Source organism: Alosa sapidissima, chromosome 17, assembly GCF_018492685.1.
Source record: "Alosa sapidissima isolate fAloSap1 chromosome 17, fAloSap1.pri, whole genome shotgun sequence".
Lineage (NCBI taxonomy): Eukaryota > Metazoa > Chordata > Actinopteri > Clupeiformes > Clupeidae > Alosa > Alosa sapidissima.
In genome coordinates this window covers 22,065,262-22,081,800 of record NC_055973.1, presented here as the reverse complement: position 1 = coordinate 22,081,800, position 16,539 = coordinate 22,065,262, and the positions used below count along the sequence as shown (strand labels likewise).

Below are 16,539 nucleotides of genomic sequence, written 5' to 3'. Positions count from 1 at the left end.
TAAAGTTGATGACATGCTCTGTCTGCCTTGGGGCAGTTGTGGCGCCTTGGGGCAGTCGTGGCCTACTGGTTAGGGCTTCGGGCTTGTAACCGCGGGGTTGCCGGTTTGATCCCCGACCAGTAGGAACAGCTGAAGTGCCCTTGAGCAAAGCACCTAACCCCTCACTGTTCCCCGAGTGCCGCTGTAGCAAGGCAGCTCACTGCTCCAGGTTAGTGTGTGCTTCACCTCACTGTGTGTTCACTGTGTGCTCTGTGTGTTCACTAATTCACGGATGGGATAAATGCAGAGACCAAATTCCTTGTATACGCAAGTATACTTGGCCGAGAAACCTGATTTACATTTACATTTCCATATTATTGGGCCTGGTTCTTTGGCATTGCGGCCAGGTATAGGTACAGTCTCCCATAAACTACTAGAGTTCAAGGCCGGGTGTAGCTTTGTTTGACAAATATTCCGAATGTTGGGTATGTAGATGTTTGTTGAAAATGTGTGGTAAAATCATACAGGATAATAGTATGTATATAATTACATTTAAACAGCACAAACCTCAAACTTAATTTGCGGTTTATGTTTATTCTATTAAACTACAGGTATGGGAGCAAGCTCCAAAGTACAGCACACAAGGCTTTCAGAAAAGTCCACGATAGAGCTTCACTCTTCATCATGCCCTTTCTGGGAGAGGAAAATGGAGGAAGAAAAATGAAATGGAAGTAAACAGATGAGATGTCATCATTGATTCCTTTTTTGTAAGTGGTCCAAGCAGTAACCCATTTGTTATACAAGAGATGTTAGCATAAATTTAGAGACATTGTATTAAGGGCTGTTCACACTAACACCCGGGATACACCGTGTCCACAACTGAAGCGCTCATTCGCGTAGTGTAAAAACAGTTTTAGAAGACTGGTGTAACTTTTTAAAACGCACACACCACTATCACATCTGGTGTAGCCAGTTCCATTGATAGATAGATAGAGATATATAGATTCAAGGGGAAATTCAAGGGTCTCAGTAGCATACAGACATCACACACAACATGCACTTACAGCAGAAATGGTAAACATAAGTATAAGTATAAACATATAACTAAACTCCACTGTACAATAAAGACAGTAGAAGATAAGAAAGATAAGAAAACTAACAAAACTAAATACTAAATACACTATATAAATTAAATTAAGAAAGTCCAATGTGCTTGAGGGTGATCAAGCATAAGACGCTTGTAGTGACAGGGCCGGGACTGGTGAGGTGCTAAAGGGAGTGAGTGTCATGGTGAAGGTGGTGAGTGTCATAGATGAAGCTAGATGTAATTGTTGCAGCAGATTCTACGCAAACGGAATGCTTCAGTTTAATGCCTGGTGTAGCCTCCCTGTAAGAACAATAACTATAATGATAACGTCAAAAAAGTATTGCTCTGATTCCTCTAAAAGTTACTAGATTGTGCGCACAATTTAGTATATTGTGTGCTCATTTTACTACATAGTGTGCTCATTTTACTAAATTGTGGTCTCATTTTACTGGATTATGCGTTCAATTCAGTAAATTGTGCACACGTTTTACTAAATAGTGCGCTCATTATACAAAAATTTAAATGAGAGCTCAATTTAGTAAAAAGGGCGCATTATTTAGTAAAGCATGTGCACACAATTTAGTAAAATAAACACACGTTTTCTGGATATACACAAAAAATACACCTCCAGAGTAAAAACTGTCACTCATTCACTGATATGAATGACACACGTCCACACATAATTTATAACGATAACAACATGAAGAATAATAACGTCAGGATCACTTTCCGTTATCGTTCTTGGTGTGAATGGCCCTTTAGTATCAGTAGGCCTGGTCCCAGCACTGCACTTAGTTTTCAAGTTTTGTCAAGTAAACCCGACAATAAATAAAAGATTAAACTTCTATTCTTATTTTGTCAGTGCTGACATGATGCACAGCAAACAAGGCTTTAAGAAAAGCACACAATAGAACTTCACCCTCATTGATAAGACAAATTATATGCCGTGTTGATATGACACATCACATGCTCTAATAATTCTACTAATAGTAAGTGGATTGCATAATGTTAGCACTGATTTTTATCTGGAAATGTATTGAAACTTGCACATTGGAGACATAGCACAGGAATAATTTCATTGGCAGTTGTTTGGGGATGGGAAATCTGTGTTTTATGCAACATAATTGAGTTTTGGTTTGTAGATTAACAGGATCCTGATGTGACTTCAAAATTAAATGAAATTGAAGATAGTGGGCTGTCTTTACTATTTGATAATTTAATCAGATTTCATTCCCAGACTTCAAGGAAGGTTGATGCAGTAGCAACTCAATGTTGGACTATATGATTTCAATTGTTCCATACACTTGATCTTAACTAGCAATTCATTACATCAAAACTTTTAAAAAGGGTAAGTCGATGGCAAGTGTTATAAGTTGCTATAAATACAGCAAATACTTGCAGGTCCGCTTACCTTACTACCTACTTCACGGCTCTTGGCTCTCATCTTGTTGACCTGAGACTCAGCTATATCAGCTCTCTCCTCAGCCTCATCCAGCTCATGCTGAATCTTGCGGAACTTGCCCAAGTTAGAGTTGGCTTGTTCCTCCTGGAAGAAAAGATTAGTGAGTAAAATGGTTGGTATTGACCATTTTCAATTTAGCAATAGTGTCATAATTCATTCTTGCGTTCAGGATGCCTTCTCATCTGTTCCTTGGACCACAGCCACCAAATCTCATGAGGTCTGGTCAAACTACTGAAATTAGCATTTATTTCTCCATTTTTGTGTCACTTACAGCCTCTTCTGTTGCCCTCTTGTAGGACTTCACTTTCAGTTGCAGTTTGTCCACAAGATCCTGAAGACGGGCCAGATTTTTACGGTCCTCCTCTGTCTAGGAAATATTCAAAGATATTTATTTTATAGATGTCTAAAAGCATGTACATGTATTTTATTCACTAGCCTTTCACTACCAAATCATGTTCACTACAGCCTCTGTAGTTTAGAAACATTCAGCTTGATTCCAGTTTGCGTACAGGAGTAAATAATATCCCTCTATGTGAATCATCATTGAAAGTCTTAGTTCACACAGCTCTTAGCTCACATCACAAACTCAGTGCAGTGAACTAACAAACCATATCTCAAGCATAGGTAGATATTAGATGGTTATAGTACCTGGTAGGTGAGCTCCTTGATGCGTCTCTCATGCTTGCGGATTCCTTTCAAAGATTCACTAGCCTTTTTCTGCTCAGATTCCAATTCATTTTCCAGTTCCCTCACCTGCAAACGACCTTAAAATGTTATTACCATGTTGATAGGATTCTTTAATACCACCACAATGACACAAAACAAAATACATACTAACCCTGGCCTCCAGCTTCTGGATCTGCTTCTTGCCTCCCTTCATGGCGATTTGTTCAGCTTCATCCAGACGGTGCTGCAGGTCCTTGATGGTCTGATCCATGTTCTTCTTCATGCGCTCCAGGTGAGAACTGGTGTCCTGCTCCTTCTTCAGCTCCTCTGCCATCATGGCAGCATCAGTGATGGCCTTCTTGGCCTTTTCCTCCGCATTCCTGCACTCTTGCACAGCATCCTCCACCTCAGTCTGCAGCTGGTTCACATCATTCTCCAGCTTCTTCTTATTGTTCATCAAGCTGGTGTTCTGTGTGTGAAGAGTAGAGAAGTAAGTAAAGAATGGTGCATTCCAGTTGATCTCACTAGTTGTATGTTCTCAATTACGACATAATGCACTTGTCAACTCGTTTGAACCCTGAGTACCCCCAATTCTGCATTTCCAAGCTGTTCTGTCCTATATTTACTGATCCTATTAAATCAGTTGTAGAAACAGTAGTGTCCAGGCTCTCTGCAGCGATGTTGCTACTACATTTGTATGTGTAAAATACTGTGAAAGGCATTGTTCTGAACTAGTATTACTATATCTGGTAACAATCGCTGAAAAGGTAACAAATGGTAGCATTTTGTCCTTCCAACTTGTGCACAACTGGAAGCAATCAACTGGAGTGTGACACAGTCCCGAGTTCCCAGTTACCACATATAAGGCAAATGGAACGTGGCACAAGAGCCCTATAATTTCAAGATTCAATGTGTTTCGAATTTCACCTGAGAGTGCAGCAGCTGAACCCTCTCACTGACGTCCAGCAGCTCCTGTTCAGCCAGTTTCCGGGCTTTCTCAGTCTGCTCCAACATTGACCTGAGCTCATCCAGTTCAGCCTGCATCAGATTGTTGCGTCTTTCCACAATGGCAATGTTCTCTTTGAGATCATCATTACTGCGTAGAGCATCATCCAGCTGCAGTTGGGCATCCTACCATGGAATATATATACACATATATATATATGTTCATATAAAGTAAAATAAATAATCTATCCATACAGTTTTTCTATTGCATTGCTGCTTTACCTTCAGATGTCCTTGGAGACTCTTGAGCTGCTTCTGGGCTTCAGATGCCTGCCTGTTGGCCTGGCTGAGCTGGATCTCCATCTCATTGAGGTCTCCCTCCATCTTCTTCTTCACCCTGAGAGCCTCATTCCTGCTGCGAGTCTCAGACTCCAGGGAGGTCTGCAGGGTATCCACCACTCTCTGCTGGTTCCTCTTGGCCTGCTCCATCTCCTCATCCTTCTCAGTAAGTTTACGCTCAATGTCAGCTTTGACCTGATTAAACTCCAGCTGAGCTCTCAGGATCTTACCCTCTTCATGTTCAAGTGAGGCCTGTTGATGTTGACAATTCATTACATTATGCACATCAATGCTAAAACAATATGATAAATTATGCAGCAGTCTGAAAGTGTCATTTTGTGCCCATGCACGCACCTCAGCTTCCTCAAGAGCCGTCTGGATGTCTGCCTTTTCTTGATCTAGTTGCTTTCGAATTTTCTCAAGTTCATGGATGCTCTTTCCACTCTCTCCAAGTTGCTCACTGAGATCTGAAATTTCCTCTGTTGAACAATGAGATGGACATGTTTCAGTCAACATTTTGAGACTTTTTGGGGAAACTTTACATCATCAAGGACCATAAAGTTTTTTTTTTTTTTACAGAGCCAGCACAAACCTTGGAGATTTTTGTTCTCCCTCTTTAAGGTCTCAAGGTGATCCAGAGATTCCTCATAGGAGTTCTTGAGTTTGAAGAGCTCAGTGCCAAGAGATCTGGACTCTTTCTGGGAGCTCTCCAGTTCAGCCTGGGACTCCTCATACTTCTGCTTCCACTCTGCCAGGACCTGCAGAAATGTAAATATTGTTTGTTTACTTGTTTTTTCCTTGAAGGAAATAACACATTTCGATATGAAATCACTGAAATACCTTATCAAAGTTTCTTTGCTTCTTGTCCAGGGCAGCAGCAATAGCATTTGATCTCTCCACATCTACCATGAGATCTTCAATCTCATTCTGCAGTCTATGCTTAGTTTTCTCCAGGGAGGAGCATTTGGCATTAACAGCTTCCACAGCTTCCTCTGTATCTTGCAGACGCTGAGCCAGCTTTTTTCTGGATAAGAAATCATCAAGGATTTGTTTCACAATGGTTCAATACATCTTTGGCCTCTTTATCTGACTTTAAATGGTTAATACAGTGTTAGCTCAGGGAGAGACCTTACTTGGCATCTTCTAACTCCTCAGTCCTCTGGATGGCATCAGTCTCGTACTTGGTTCTCCACTGAGCCACCTCAGAGTTGGCCTTGGAGAGACTGCGCTGCAGCTCAGCCTTGGCCTCCTGCTCCTCCTCATACTGCTCCCTCAGAAGGTCAGAGTCGTGGCGAGCAGACTGCACTGCATGGGCTAGTGCATTCTTAGCCTGACAGAAGAAAATGATGTAAATTGGTGTAACATGACTTCCTGTTATATGTCAAGGAATTTCTTCCGCTACCAGAATTGATTACCTTGACTTCTTCCTCCAATTGTCTTTTTAGATCCTCAATCTGCTGGGTGTAGGAGTGCTTGCTTCTGGTCAGCTGTGATACTAGAGAACCCTTCTCCTCAAGTTGTCTGGAAAGCTCACCTTTTTGAAGTTTGAATCATAGTTTATGTTTTTGTTGAAAGACCTTAAAATTTTTGACACAAAGTGATATTTTTCCATACCATTTTCAGTTTGTAGCTTGGCCTTCTGTGTGGAGAAATCACTGATGCTGCGTTGTGCATCTTCATACTTAACCTTGTATTCACTCATCTGATCCTCCATGGTTCTGCTCGTTTTCTCCAAGTGTGCCTGAAATGTATCAGAAAATAAGTAATCTCAACAATAATGTAATGTACAATTGTCCTCTTAAGTTTTACTGCTTACCTTGGCTTTGGCGAGCTGCTCCATGTTGGAGACAACATCATCCAACTCCAGGCGGAGTTCACTCTTCTCCTTCTCAAGCTTTTGTTTCACTCTCTGAAGGTTGTCAATCTGCTCCCCGAGGTCAGCTGCACTGTCTGCATGCTTCTTCCTCAGTGTGGCAGAAGTGGCCTCATGTTGCAGAGTGGACTCTTCGAGGTCTCTGCGCAGCTTATGGAGCTCAGCCTCCCTCTTCTTGTTCATCTCAATCTGGGCAGCAGTGGCACCTCCAGCCTCCTCCAGCCTCTCACTGATCTCCTCCAGCTCTCTGGCCAGGTCTGCCCGCTGCTTCTCCACTTTGGCTCGGGCAGCTCTTTCAGCCTCAAGCTCTTCCTCCAGCTCCTCAATGCGAGCCTTTATTCAAAAAAGAAAGATAGTCTTACAAAAATTACTTGCATGTTAACAATTGGCATCTGCTTATTTTTTCTCTGTACCTGAAGCTCTTTCAGTTTCTTCTGTAGCTGAATTCCCATGACTTGCTCGTCTTCAATTTTGCTGTTTAGTTGACTTATTTCAAAGTCTTTCCTAAAACAATAAATCATTTGTGAGACTTTGTAGTTTTACGTCAATGACCAAAGTACCTTTGTTGAACAGGATTGATTACTTTTTGAGCCGTTCCTCCAGCTGTTGTTTATCATTTTCTAAATCCATCACATTTTCCTGGGTCAACTTTAAGTCACCCTCAAGCTTCCTCTTAATTCTCTCGAGGTCCATTCTTATCTTTTTTTCCTGTTCCAGGGACCCTTCAAGCTACAAAAAATGAATAGAATAAGCTTACATTCATTTCATACTAATGGAATCTGACAGATAATTTATTGCTGCCTACATCATCAACTTGTTGCTCCAGCTTGGCTTTGGCCTTAGTCAGAGTGTTGACTTTGTCCTCCTCACTCTGAAGGTCATCCAGCGTTTGCTGGTGAGCCTCCTGCAGTGCTTTCTTCTCCTTGGTCAGCTTGGCAATTGTTTCATCAAGAGCTGACATCTCCTCAATAAGGTTTTTAACCTGAAAGAAAAAGACCTCAATGAGAACACAAACTCCAATGGATTTAATGAGACCCCATAGTCAAAACAACTATTATCCCACTTAAGATAGAGGATTTTTTCTCATGACACAACATCTATCCTCTTCAGATGTGCTGACCTTATTCTCAGTGGCATGTTTCTCTTTCTCCACTTTGGCCAGAGTGAGCTCCAGATCATCAATGTCCTTCTTGAGCTCAGAGCACTCATCCTCCAACTTCCTCTTCTTTGCAGTCAGCTCTGCATTCATCTCCTCTTCATCTTCCAGTCTCTCAATCAGCTCCTTGATTTTCGACTCGAGCTGAATCTTATTCTTGATCAGACCTTCACATCTCTCCTCAGCATCACAAAGGTTATCTTGTTCCTGAAGTATTTTTTTTCCGAGTACAGAGGATGCGTTGGATACATAACCAAATGTTAATATAAATTTTGATATAGCTTAATGAAAAAAAATCAAGTTAACATGATTTTCTGGATGTAGTAGGACTTACAGTTTGAACTTGAAGTGTCAGGTCATTCTTCTCTTGGAGAAGAGAAACCATTTTCTCCTCCAGCTCTTTTCTACGAGCCTCAGATTTAGCGTAGGCCTCCTTCAACTTCAGGAATTCTTCCTTCATGTTGGCCATCTCCTTCTCTGCCTCAGCAGATCTCAACAGGGGCTTGATTTTGAAGTATAGCCTCATCCAGGGCCAATTTTTGACGCTCATGAATGCACGAATGTTCCACTGAATCACCAACAAAGAATCCCTGGTGTACATTTTAAAATGGTTGATTGTATGTACGTTTTATGTAAAAAAATATTTTGTTTTTTTTGCAGTGTACAGTTGCCTACTCAGATATTCATATGGATGCTTTAAATGAAATTCAAAGTCTACTGGTTAATTCCTTTCTTATTTTAATTTCACCCACCTGGCCTACCATGATGTTGTTACTGAAAATGTACTGTATATAAATAATGTTGATATACCGCACCGTGTAACATGTTAGGGAATGTCAATGTCGCTAATTGTTTGTAAATTGAGGTGAGGATTCAGTAGCCCTTTGTGTTGTGATTGACTTGCTATATGGTATGATGGTACAGGAAATTAGGCTGAGGGAAGATAAATAAATAAAACTAGACTGAAAACATTAATGTAAAAATAATGTTACCTTCGTTCAAGAACCTTCTGGAATTCTATTCTAGCAAGAACACCTCTGGATCTAGCCTGCAGTCGTGTTATGATTAGAGCAAGACGGTCATCTCTCATCTCTTCAAGGATACCCAGTAGACCAGCTTTGAAGAACACCTTCAATATTTAATGAAATTCGAGAGATTTGAATTATGATTTTCATTTCCAATCACTGGATATAGAAATGTAATTCTTTTCATCTGCCAATATACCTTTGTGTGCCCAAATTTATACTGGTTATGGTCTATGTCCAGGGAACCCAGTAGCTTTTCTGCACCTTTTTTGCTGTCAATAAACTGTCCCTCAGGGATTGCTGCCGGATTCAGGATACGGTATCTGAAGAGGATAAGATAGTCTAGATATATACATATTCCCTCAATATTGTTGTAAGAAAAGTATAATCATTAGGACAAAAAATAACAGATTGTACCTCTGTTTGAAGTCTCCGTACAGGATCCTGTTGGGGAAGCCCTTTCTGCAGATCCTGATGCCTTCCAGCACACCGTTACAGCGCAGCTGGTGCATGACCAGAGGTTTCTCCATGGCCCCAGGAGTCTTGGTCTCGTTGGGGATGATGCAGCGCACAAAGTGGGGGTGAGTTGACCTCAAGTTGGTCATCAGCTTGTTCAGATTTTCCTAACAAGTTATCGTTGCAAACATTACTTGTTATCAATATCATTTGGATAGAGGGATGCACAATGATATCGGCATGACCTGTATGATCCACAAAAAATTAATAATCAGCCGTGGTATAGATGAACCTCTGGCGGTTTGCCCGGCCAGTAATATCTTAGGGAAACATCATGCAACCATTTAAAGGATTTATCACCATTGGCAATCTGCCTAAATGAGCTTATAAATCTCAGCAAAAATCCAAAATGATGCAGCCCTAATCTCAGGTTCTTTTATTTTACATTTTAAAGTATGGCAAATAGTATTCCTCAAACCATTTGAAGCATGTTTGATTTTCAGAACAGCTGTATTACAGTAAATCTGACACAAATCTAGACAGACAGACAGACAGACAGACAGATAGATAGATAGATAGATAGATAGATTCCCTAAACAAATCTGTACGCACTCTATCTGGACACAGAGATGTGTTAAAAAAACAATGCAAGTTGTGTTGTTTTTAACACATTTGTTTTAAGAGTGTGTGAGCTTACCCTGTGGAGTGCAGACACAGTCTGAAAGGAAGCACCCTTTTTCTTCTTTTCCTTGATCTTTCCACCTGAAGAGTCTGTCATGGCTGAAATGTACACGAGAACACCAGATTTTATGCTGCAGTACATTACAAATTGAAAGGTCAAGTCCTGTTCATGTCCATCTTTATCTTAATCTTTAACTTAAAGGCACACTCAGCGATTCCACAGGAAGTCACATTTGTTTCTGTTTCTGTTTATGAATGTGAGAAAAAAAAAGTATTGGCTTGAAATTGTATAAAATCCCTGACTGCACCTTTAAATTTGCACCTCAAACCATTGTGTTGCATTACTAAAGCCCTGCTGCTATCATTTGTAGGTGGCCTCATTAATACTCACCAGAGTCAGCACCAGAATAGTTGGCGAAAAGAATGGACAATAGTTTCATTGTAGACTTTTGGTATAAACCAACCACCGTCTCATTTAGAGGGTCTTTGTTTTTCATCAGCCAGTTGTTGATGTTGTAGTCAACCGTGCCAGCATAGTGAATTAGGGAAAAATGTGCTTCCTGCTTTCCTTTCACAATCCTAGGCTTCTGGAAGTTGGCGGATTTCCCCAAGTGGTTGTCATAAAGCTTGGCTTTAAATGTGGCATCACTGGCCTTGGGGAACATGCACTCCTCTTCAAGGATGGACATGATACCCATGGGCTAGATAAAGAATAACAAAGGCAGGCAACAATGGGTAATCGACAATACACAATTCATAGTTATTTTCAAAATCTACTTGAAGATGCAGCCAAAAAATAATTTTACCTTTTCAATGAGATCAATACAGGCCTGCAAGTCCATGCCAAAGTCAATGAACGTCCACTCAATGCCCTCCTTCTTGTACTCCTCTTGCTCCAGCACAAACATGTGGTGGTTGAAGAACTGCTGCAGCTTCTCATTAGTGAAGTTGATGCACAGTTGCTCAAAGCTGTTGAACTATTGGAGAAATAATAACATGTACAATGTGTAGTGTAGTGTCAAAATCATTACTAGTTTAATACACATATGTTGACATAAATCAGTCAAAGCAATAGATTTCAGTTGACTCAGATTTTGTATACCAAATGTTTGTACTACCATTGATTAATAAGCATAGTATCAAAGAATCAAGTCTTACATCAAAGATTTCAAATCCAGCGATGTCCAGCACACCAATGAAGTACTGGCGAGGTTGTCTGGTGTCCAAGGACTGGTTGATTCTGACAACCATCCAGAGGAACATCTTTTCATATACTGCTTTTGCAAGAGCACCAACAGCATAGTACACCTAACAGGGTGAGAATAATTAGAAAGAAATTAAATGTAAAGGCTTCACACTTCATGAAATTACTTCCTTTGTTTTTTTTTTTCTTTTAATAAATAATATTACTCTCTAAATGTTTCTACAAATGTCATATTCATTGTGTGTTAATATACAGGCATGTAGGGGCAAACTTATCAGACTTAAGTCTGAAATAATCATGGCACAATCCATTCATTTTGAAGTTATAAATGGCACATCTTACCTGCTGGACATTCTGTCCTTTAGTGACCCACTCATTTCCGACTTTGACCCTTGGGTGACACAAGGCCTTGATGAGGTCAGCAGAGTTCAGACCCATCAGATAAGCAGATTTGTCTGCATCTAAAATATGATGTTTATTTTTGGTCATAATATTATTCAGCAATGCAGAAATCTATGGCCTCTACTTACTGTAGAGTCGAATAGAGTTGCAGAATGTAATTTTTTCATCCCTAACAGAAATACAACTCCAATCTTCCTTCATTGTCCTTCATTGCATTTGTTGGATGTCTAGCCAGAGCAACTGAAACCAAAAGGACCAACTGCCAGTAGGCTACCAGTGCAATATTATTTCCCATTTCCAGTGTTACCTAGATAGCCAGTGGTCAGATTCGCTGTTGAGATGACGAGGCTAAACTTACAGCCAAAAACTAGCAAAGTAATTTCTTTGCTAACACAGCCAAATTGTAAGCTTGACACAACACTTAGCGAGCCATGGCACATCACTAAGCATGGTGAGCTAACTTCTGTGTATACTGTATTTGGTTAAATGTAGTCACCCCCAGTCAAACAACATAGTAACCTACAAGCATGGATGGATGAGGTGCCCTTATTGAACCACTTATTGGTTAACCTAATTGGTTTTCAAAGGTAAAATTGTTACATGCTAGTGTTTTAAGAATAAAACTTTAACTTTATTTTAGATTGATATTATGTTTTTGTAATGCACACACCTTCTAACAGTATATGAAAGCATTATTAAAAGCTAATCAATCACCTTCTGTGCCATCAGCCTCTGCCTGCTCCTCTCTCTGCTTCTGCTTGAACTTCAAGTTGCCATAGTGCATGATGGCACCAGTCAGCTTGTAAATGCTGTTCTTCTCCTCTGGAGTAAAGCCCAGCACATCAAAGGCATCCTACAGCACAAAACAAAAGAGTGGCAGTTTAATGTATATTTCTAAAAGTACAGTACATTGCATAAATTACTCTGTTGATGTCTTTTGTGAGTTTTCCCTCACATCAGTAGCTTTCAGCTCATCACCATCATTGATTGATTGCACAGTTGTCTCTCCTTGGGAGATGAAGGAATAGTCATAGGGGTTGGCAGTGATCAACAGCATCTCTAGAAGTAAAGAAACAATGTGATCAAGTATTTGGTCCTCAGTTATACATGAAATATAAGGTAATGTTTGAATTGAAAATATTTCAGTTTAACCTAGAAGCTCTGGTTTTCTCTGAGAGAGGATCTGGTAGAAGATGTGATAATCTCTCTCAGCCTTGAGCTGGAAAGTCACCCGAGACTTCTCCAGTAAATCTGACAAACAGTATGCAAAGTGGACAAACGTGTTGTCAGTGTATTATGAGCATACTCCAACATATTGTCTGGTGATAGGGTGGAATGAAAATGTCCTTACAGGTCTCAATGTCAGCAGAGGCCAGTTTACCATTTGCAGCAAAGTGGATCCTGATAAACTTGCCCTATTGGAAACATATACAAACAAAACTAAACAATACCTTGAAGATAATATTTTAAGCTATAAAACTAGCTCATTATTTTCTCAATTTCCTCTGCATGGGGGTCTTATGCACAGGCATAGGCTCTGCAGTGCACAAATATCATATGTAGCAGAAACTTTTTGTTCTTACGGAAGAATTAGCTTGATATCTGTTTAAACTCAGATTACAGTGTATTTGTCACTTGCTTGATGGTTTGTGTGTGACAAATGTTATAGGCTACTTACAAATCTAGAGGAGTTGTCGTTTCTGATGGTCTTTGCATTACCAAAGGCCTCCAGAGCAGGGTTACACTGGATGATTTGATCCTCCAGGGTTCCCTAAAGACAAACACCAATGAGTGCACAGCCTTTATGATGAGGATGTGGAATGTGCATCTCAGTATAACACTGTTTCAATTCAACAACCTTTTTGTCACTTGTTTCCTTTTTGATGCCTCCTGCAGCAATGCTGGCAAAGTACTGAATGACTCTCTTGGTGTTCACAGTCTTCCCAGCACCAGATTCTCCACTGAAGGGGAATGAACAGGAATTGCATTATTTATTATTTTGTGATCAAGCTCCAGAAATAGAAACAATTTGCATTGCAAACTTACGTGATTAGGATGGACTGATTCTCTCTGTCTGAATGAGAAAGAGGGTTTTCAGCAGATTAAGTAAACAGTCAGATGGCTTAAGTATGTTACATTGCTTCACCCATAATTTCACATTTGATGAATACATGTGACTACCTTAAAAGCGCTATGTGGATTTAATTCTGCTTAAAACACATGACAAATGACCTAAGAAAGGCAACAGAGTGACATGATTGAACATCGCATGATTTTTTTTTGCTTTTGGAGTGTGACTATATGTAACAAAAGTGTACAAAGATCACACTCCAAACATTCATCACAGCACAATGAAGAAAATAGCTGAAGACATATTTTCCATGGCAGTTGTGCAATAATATTTGTAAAAAAAAAATGTATATATATATAGCCCAGTATGTAATGTAATGTACCTGCCAGCATGTACTGATAAGCATTATCAGAGATGGAGTAGATATGAGGAGGAGCTTCAGCCCTCTTCTTGCCTCTGTATGCATTAACAACTTCCTGGTTGTACACTGGCAACCACTTGTAGGGATTGATAGTGACACAGAACAACCCAGAGTAGGTCTGTACGAAGAGACACAATGTCAGATTGATACATAAACATATCTTGGGAGCCTGACATACTCATTCACTGTACTCACGTAGATCATCCAGGCTGCGTAACGCTCTTTGAGGTTATACAGCACAGCAGGCTCATTTAGGAAGGTGAACATCGCCATGTCCTCAATTTTATCAAACTTTGGCGGGTTCTGAGGGTGGACATCTGACTCTTTCACAGTGACAGTCTACCAAAGAAAGCAGTATTGTTAAAGGGGAAAGTAGACCTCAAATTAAGCAAAACATTTTAGTGTTTGTTTAAAATTGATGCACTTACCTTTCCATTCTCAGTGTCACAGGTGACTTTGTCACCATCACGACTTACAATAGTTCCCTTTACAAACTCTTCCTCGGGATCCGGTACGAAGCAGGCCTTCTTCATGTCAAAGGGGCGAGTCTGGGCCTCCAGACGCTCCTTATCTGACTTCCTCAGATACGCAGCTGCCCCCCCAAACTCTGCCATTGCAGCATCCCCCATGGTTTAGTCTTTGGAGAAAAAAAAGAGTTGCTTGTTTTTTGGGTTGTCATAATACAACACTTTACAATCACAGGGAAGTAACAGATGTTGTTATGAAGTGCATAAAGTTTTTGTTGTCCACTCATAAATGTAATCATATGGATATAAATCTTATATCTCGTCAGATGAAGTTGAGGCGCAACCAAACCAGAGTCTCAAGTAAATTTGACATTGTCATTCCATGCTGAAGCTCCATATTTACTATGAGGTAAGTGTTAACTCAAAAAATTATCCAGGGTTCTCTGTTAAATTCTTGGGTTTAGCTTGGTTTTATTTGTATTTTGGTCCACACCGCAAGTAGATACTTACTGTACTCCCTGCTCGCAGTAAAGACAGATGTGATGTCACTGATCTAGCAACGAAACAATACATGTAGAATATTTCTAGTCATATACAAATACTGCCACAGTTAAAGTGTGCATAGACACATACAGATAATATCTTAACCTCTCACAGACCAGTACTCTGTGCTTTAGCTTCCTGGAGTGAATTATCATTACTACACATTGCAGAATAAAGAGGCCTATGGTGTTATTCTGTGACTTACCTTTAGATTGTCCTGGTTGTCCAGCCCCTGCACTTGCTTTTATAAAGTTATCTGCTCTCTAAATATGGATAATGGCTCTGAATGCATCAACACTGTCATTGTCTCGTTTTGGTGGCGGAGAGGGGGGGGTGGCTGGAATTGGGGTTATTCCATGGATCGTGCCAGCGAGTGGCTTCACCAGGAAACCAGCTGGTGGGGAGTGCTGCATGGGATGAACATCTGCACTGGCAACCCAACGCTCCCCAGGGAACAAGGTTTTGTATTTGCAGAAGCAGAGCATCACATAAGCAATCATCAGATCAGATCATTTTTTAAGCATAGGTCATTAGTCACTGTTAATTCGCGTCATTACTCAGTCTCAGCAAAGCCGCCGCACATACTGCTGGTCTCCATCATCTCTGTTAAGTGGCTGTAGAATGCTCTCAGCCTCTATTACTTCTTGAATCTTAATGCCATCATGTAAATCCCAATGACTATATAGATGGACAGTATGGCTCCATTCAGTTATGTTCTATAGAATTGAAGCCATCTATACAGTCATTGTAATTGTAAATGAACAAGGTAGGTCTTGCAATGTGCATTGCAATGGAGGAGAGAGTGTATATTTGTATCTATTATCTTAGGTGCTAATTTTGGAAACAATCAGTCGGGTGAGTTCAGTGGAAAAACATCTCATAGCATATTAGAGATATTTTGCACATACACAGCTGTCAATGAGTGTAGTAAAAGGTTTCCGTTCACACACATCTACAGTTGAAATGCATTTGTAGGCTGTAAATGTTACCAAATAAATAAATTGCTGGATGATGCGGTTTGGTCTCTGTGTGATTTGTTTTATAACTCAACATATTGTGAGAATCTGAAATAAGCATCAACATCAACAACAGTACCCATAAAACAGTATACATCTGTTTGTGTGCATAATTTTATATTTGTTTGCATGATCAGATGCTAAAAATATCTGACTTTTGGCCAGTCTCAAACATTTGGCAGCAGGATGTAGACAGTCTGTCAGTATGAACACATGGCAGTCTGTCAGTATGGATACAAACCCCAGCCCTCCATGCCTTTCCAAAGCCCTGTGAACTCTCTGGACTTTCCCTCACCTTTAGTACGTGAGGGCAAAGAGACGTCTGTCCTCCTCCGAGGTGTTTAGGGAACAACCGGCTCAGGGATGCCTTTGGCAGCTCCATGTATGACCGTTGTGGCTAAGTGGTTGTAAATAAAGACGATGGGCTTTGGCCCTACTGTGTTTTATGTTGCAGTGTGAGTCATGGTCGGGAGATGCCGCCTGTCGGCCCAGTAATCCCCCACACAGCCCTGCTTTCACAGGCTTAACAGGGAGCTAAGCTACGGGCTTTTTTAAGCAACGGGGAGTTGCATTACTGTGAAGTCAATACGTCTGTCAATAAGTGACCTTATTGCGACTTCTTAAGAGCATTTCTTCTTTAAATGTGTATGTTTCTAAATGGCATTGTTTATGATAGTTCTGTGCCCGTGCTGTAGTAGATGAATACAACTTTGTTATATTTGTTTTTATTTGTTTATTTAAAACTG

At 40.4% G+C, this 16,539-nt stretch overlaps 2 protein-coding genes across 3 annotated transcripts in view; one reads left to right on the top strand and one right to left on the bottom strand.

Annotated features, from left to right (window-relative positions):
* LOC121688279 overlaps positions 1-16,539 on the top strand; it is a 522,978-nt gene that overhangs the window by 402,842 nt on the left and 103,597 nt on the right. The window lies entirely within an intron of this gene.
* On the bottom strand, positions 278-14,835 carry LOC121688268 (myosin-7-like). Its single transcript, XM_042067744.1, has 37 exons — positions 14,196-14,835; positions 13,963-14,106; positions 13,729-13,885; positions 13,322-13,349; positions 13,134-13,236; positions 12,954-13,046; positions 12,627-12,690; positions 12,428-12,526; positions 12,231-12,334; positions 11,990-12,128; positions 11,216-11,334; positions 10,828-10,977; positions 10,476-10,646; positions 10,061-10,370; positions 9,686-9,768; positions 8,950-9,155; positions 8,732-8,855; positions 8,500-8,636; positions 7,842-8,097; positions 7,472-7,714; positions 7,157-7,333; positions 6,935-7,080; positions 6,765-6,855; positions 6,295-6,684; positions 6,093-6,219; positions 5,894-6,012; positions 5,612-5,808; positions 5,319-5,502; positions 5,071-5,236; positions 4,833-4,957; positions 4,422-4,730; positions 4,122-4,325; positions 3,367-3,663; positions 3,177-3,281; positions 2,800-2,895; positions 2,478-2,612; positions 278-672 (listed from the first exon to the last, which is right to left on the bottom strand). Exons 1-37 carry the CDS (start codon positions 14,394-14,396, stop codon positions 652-654), a joined length of 5,820 nt encoding a protein of 1,939 aa, XP_041923678.1. The 5' UTR covers positions 14,397-14,835; the 3' UTR covers positions 278-651.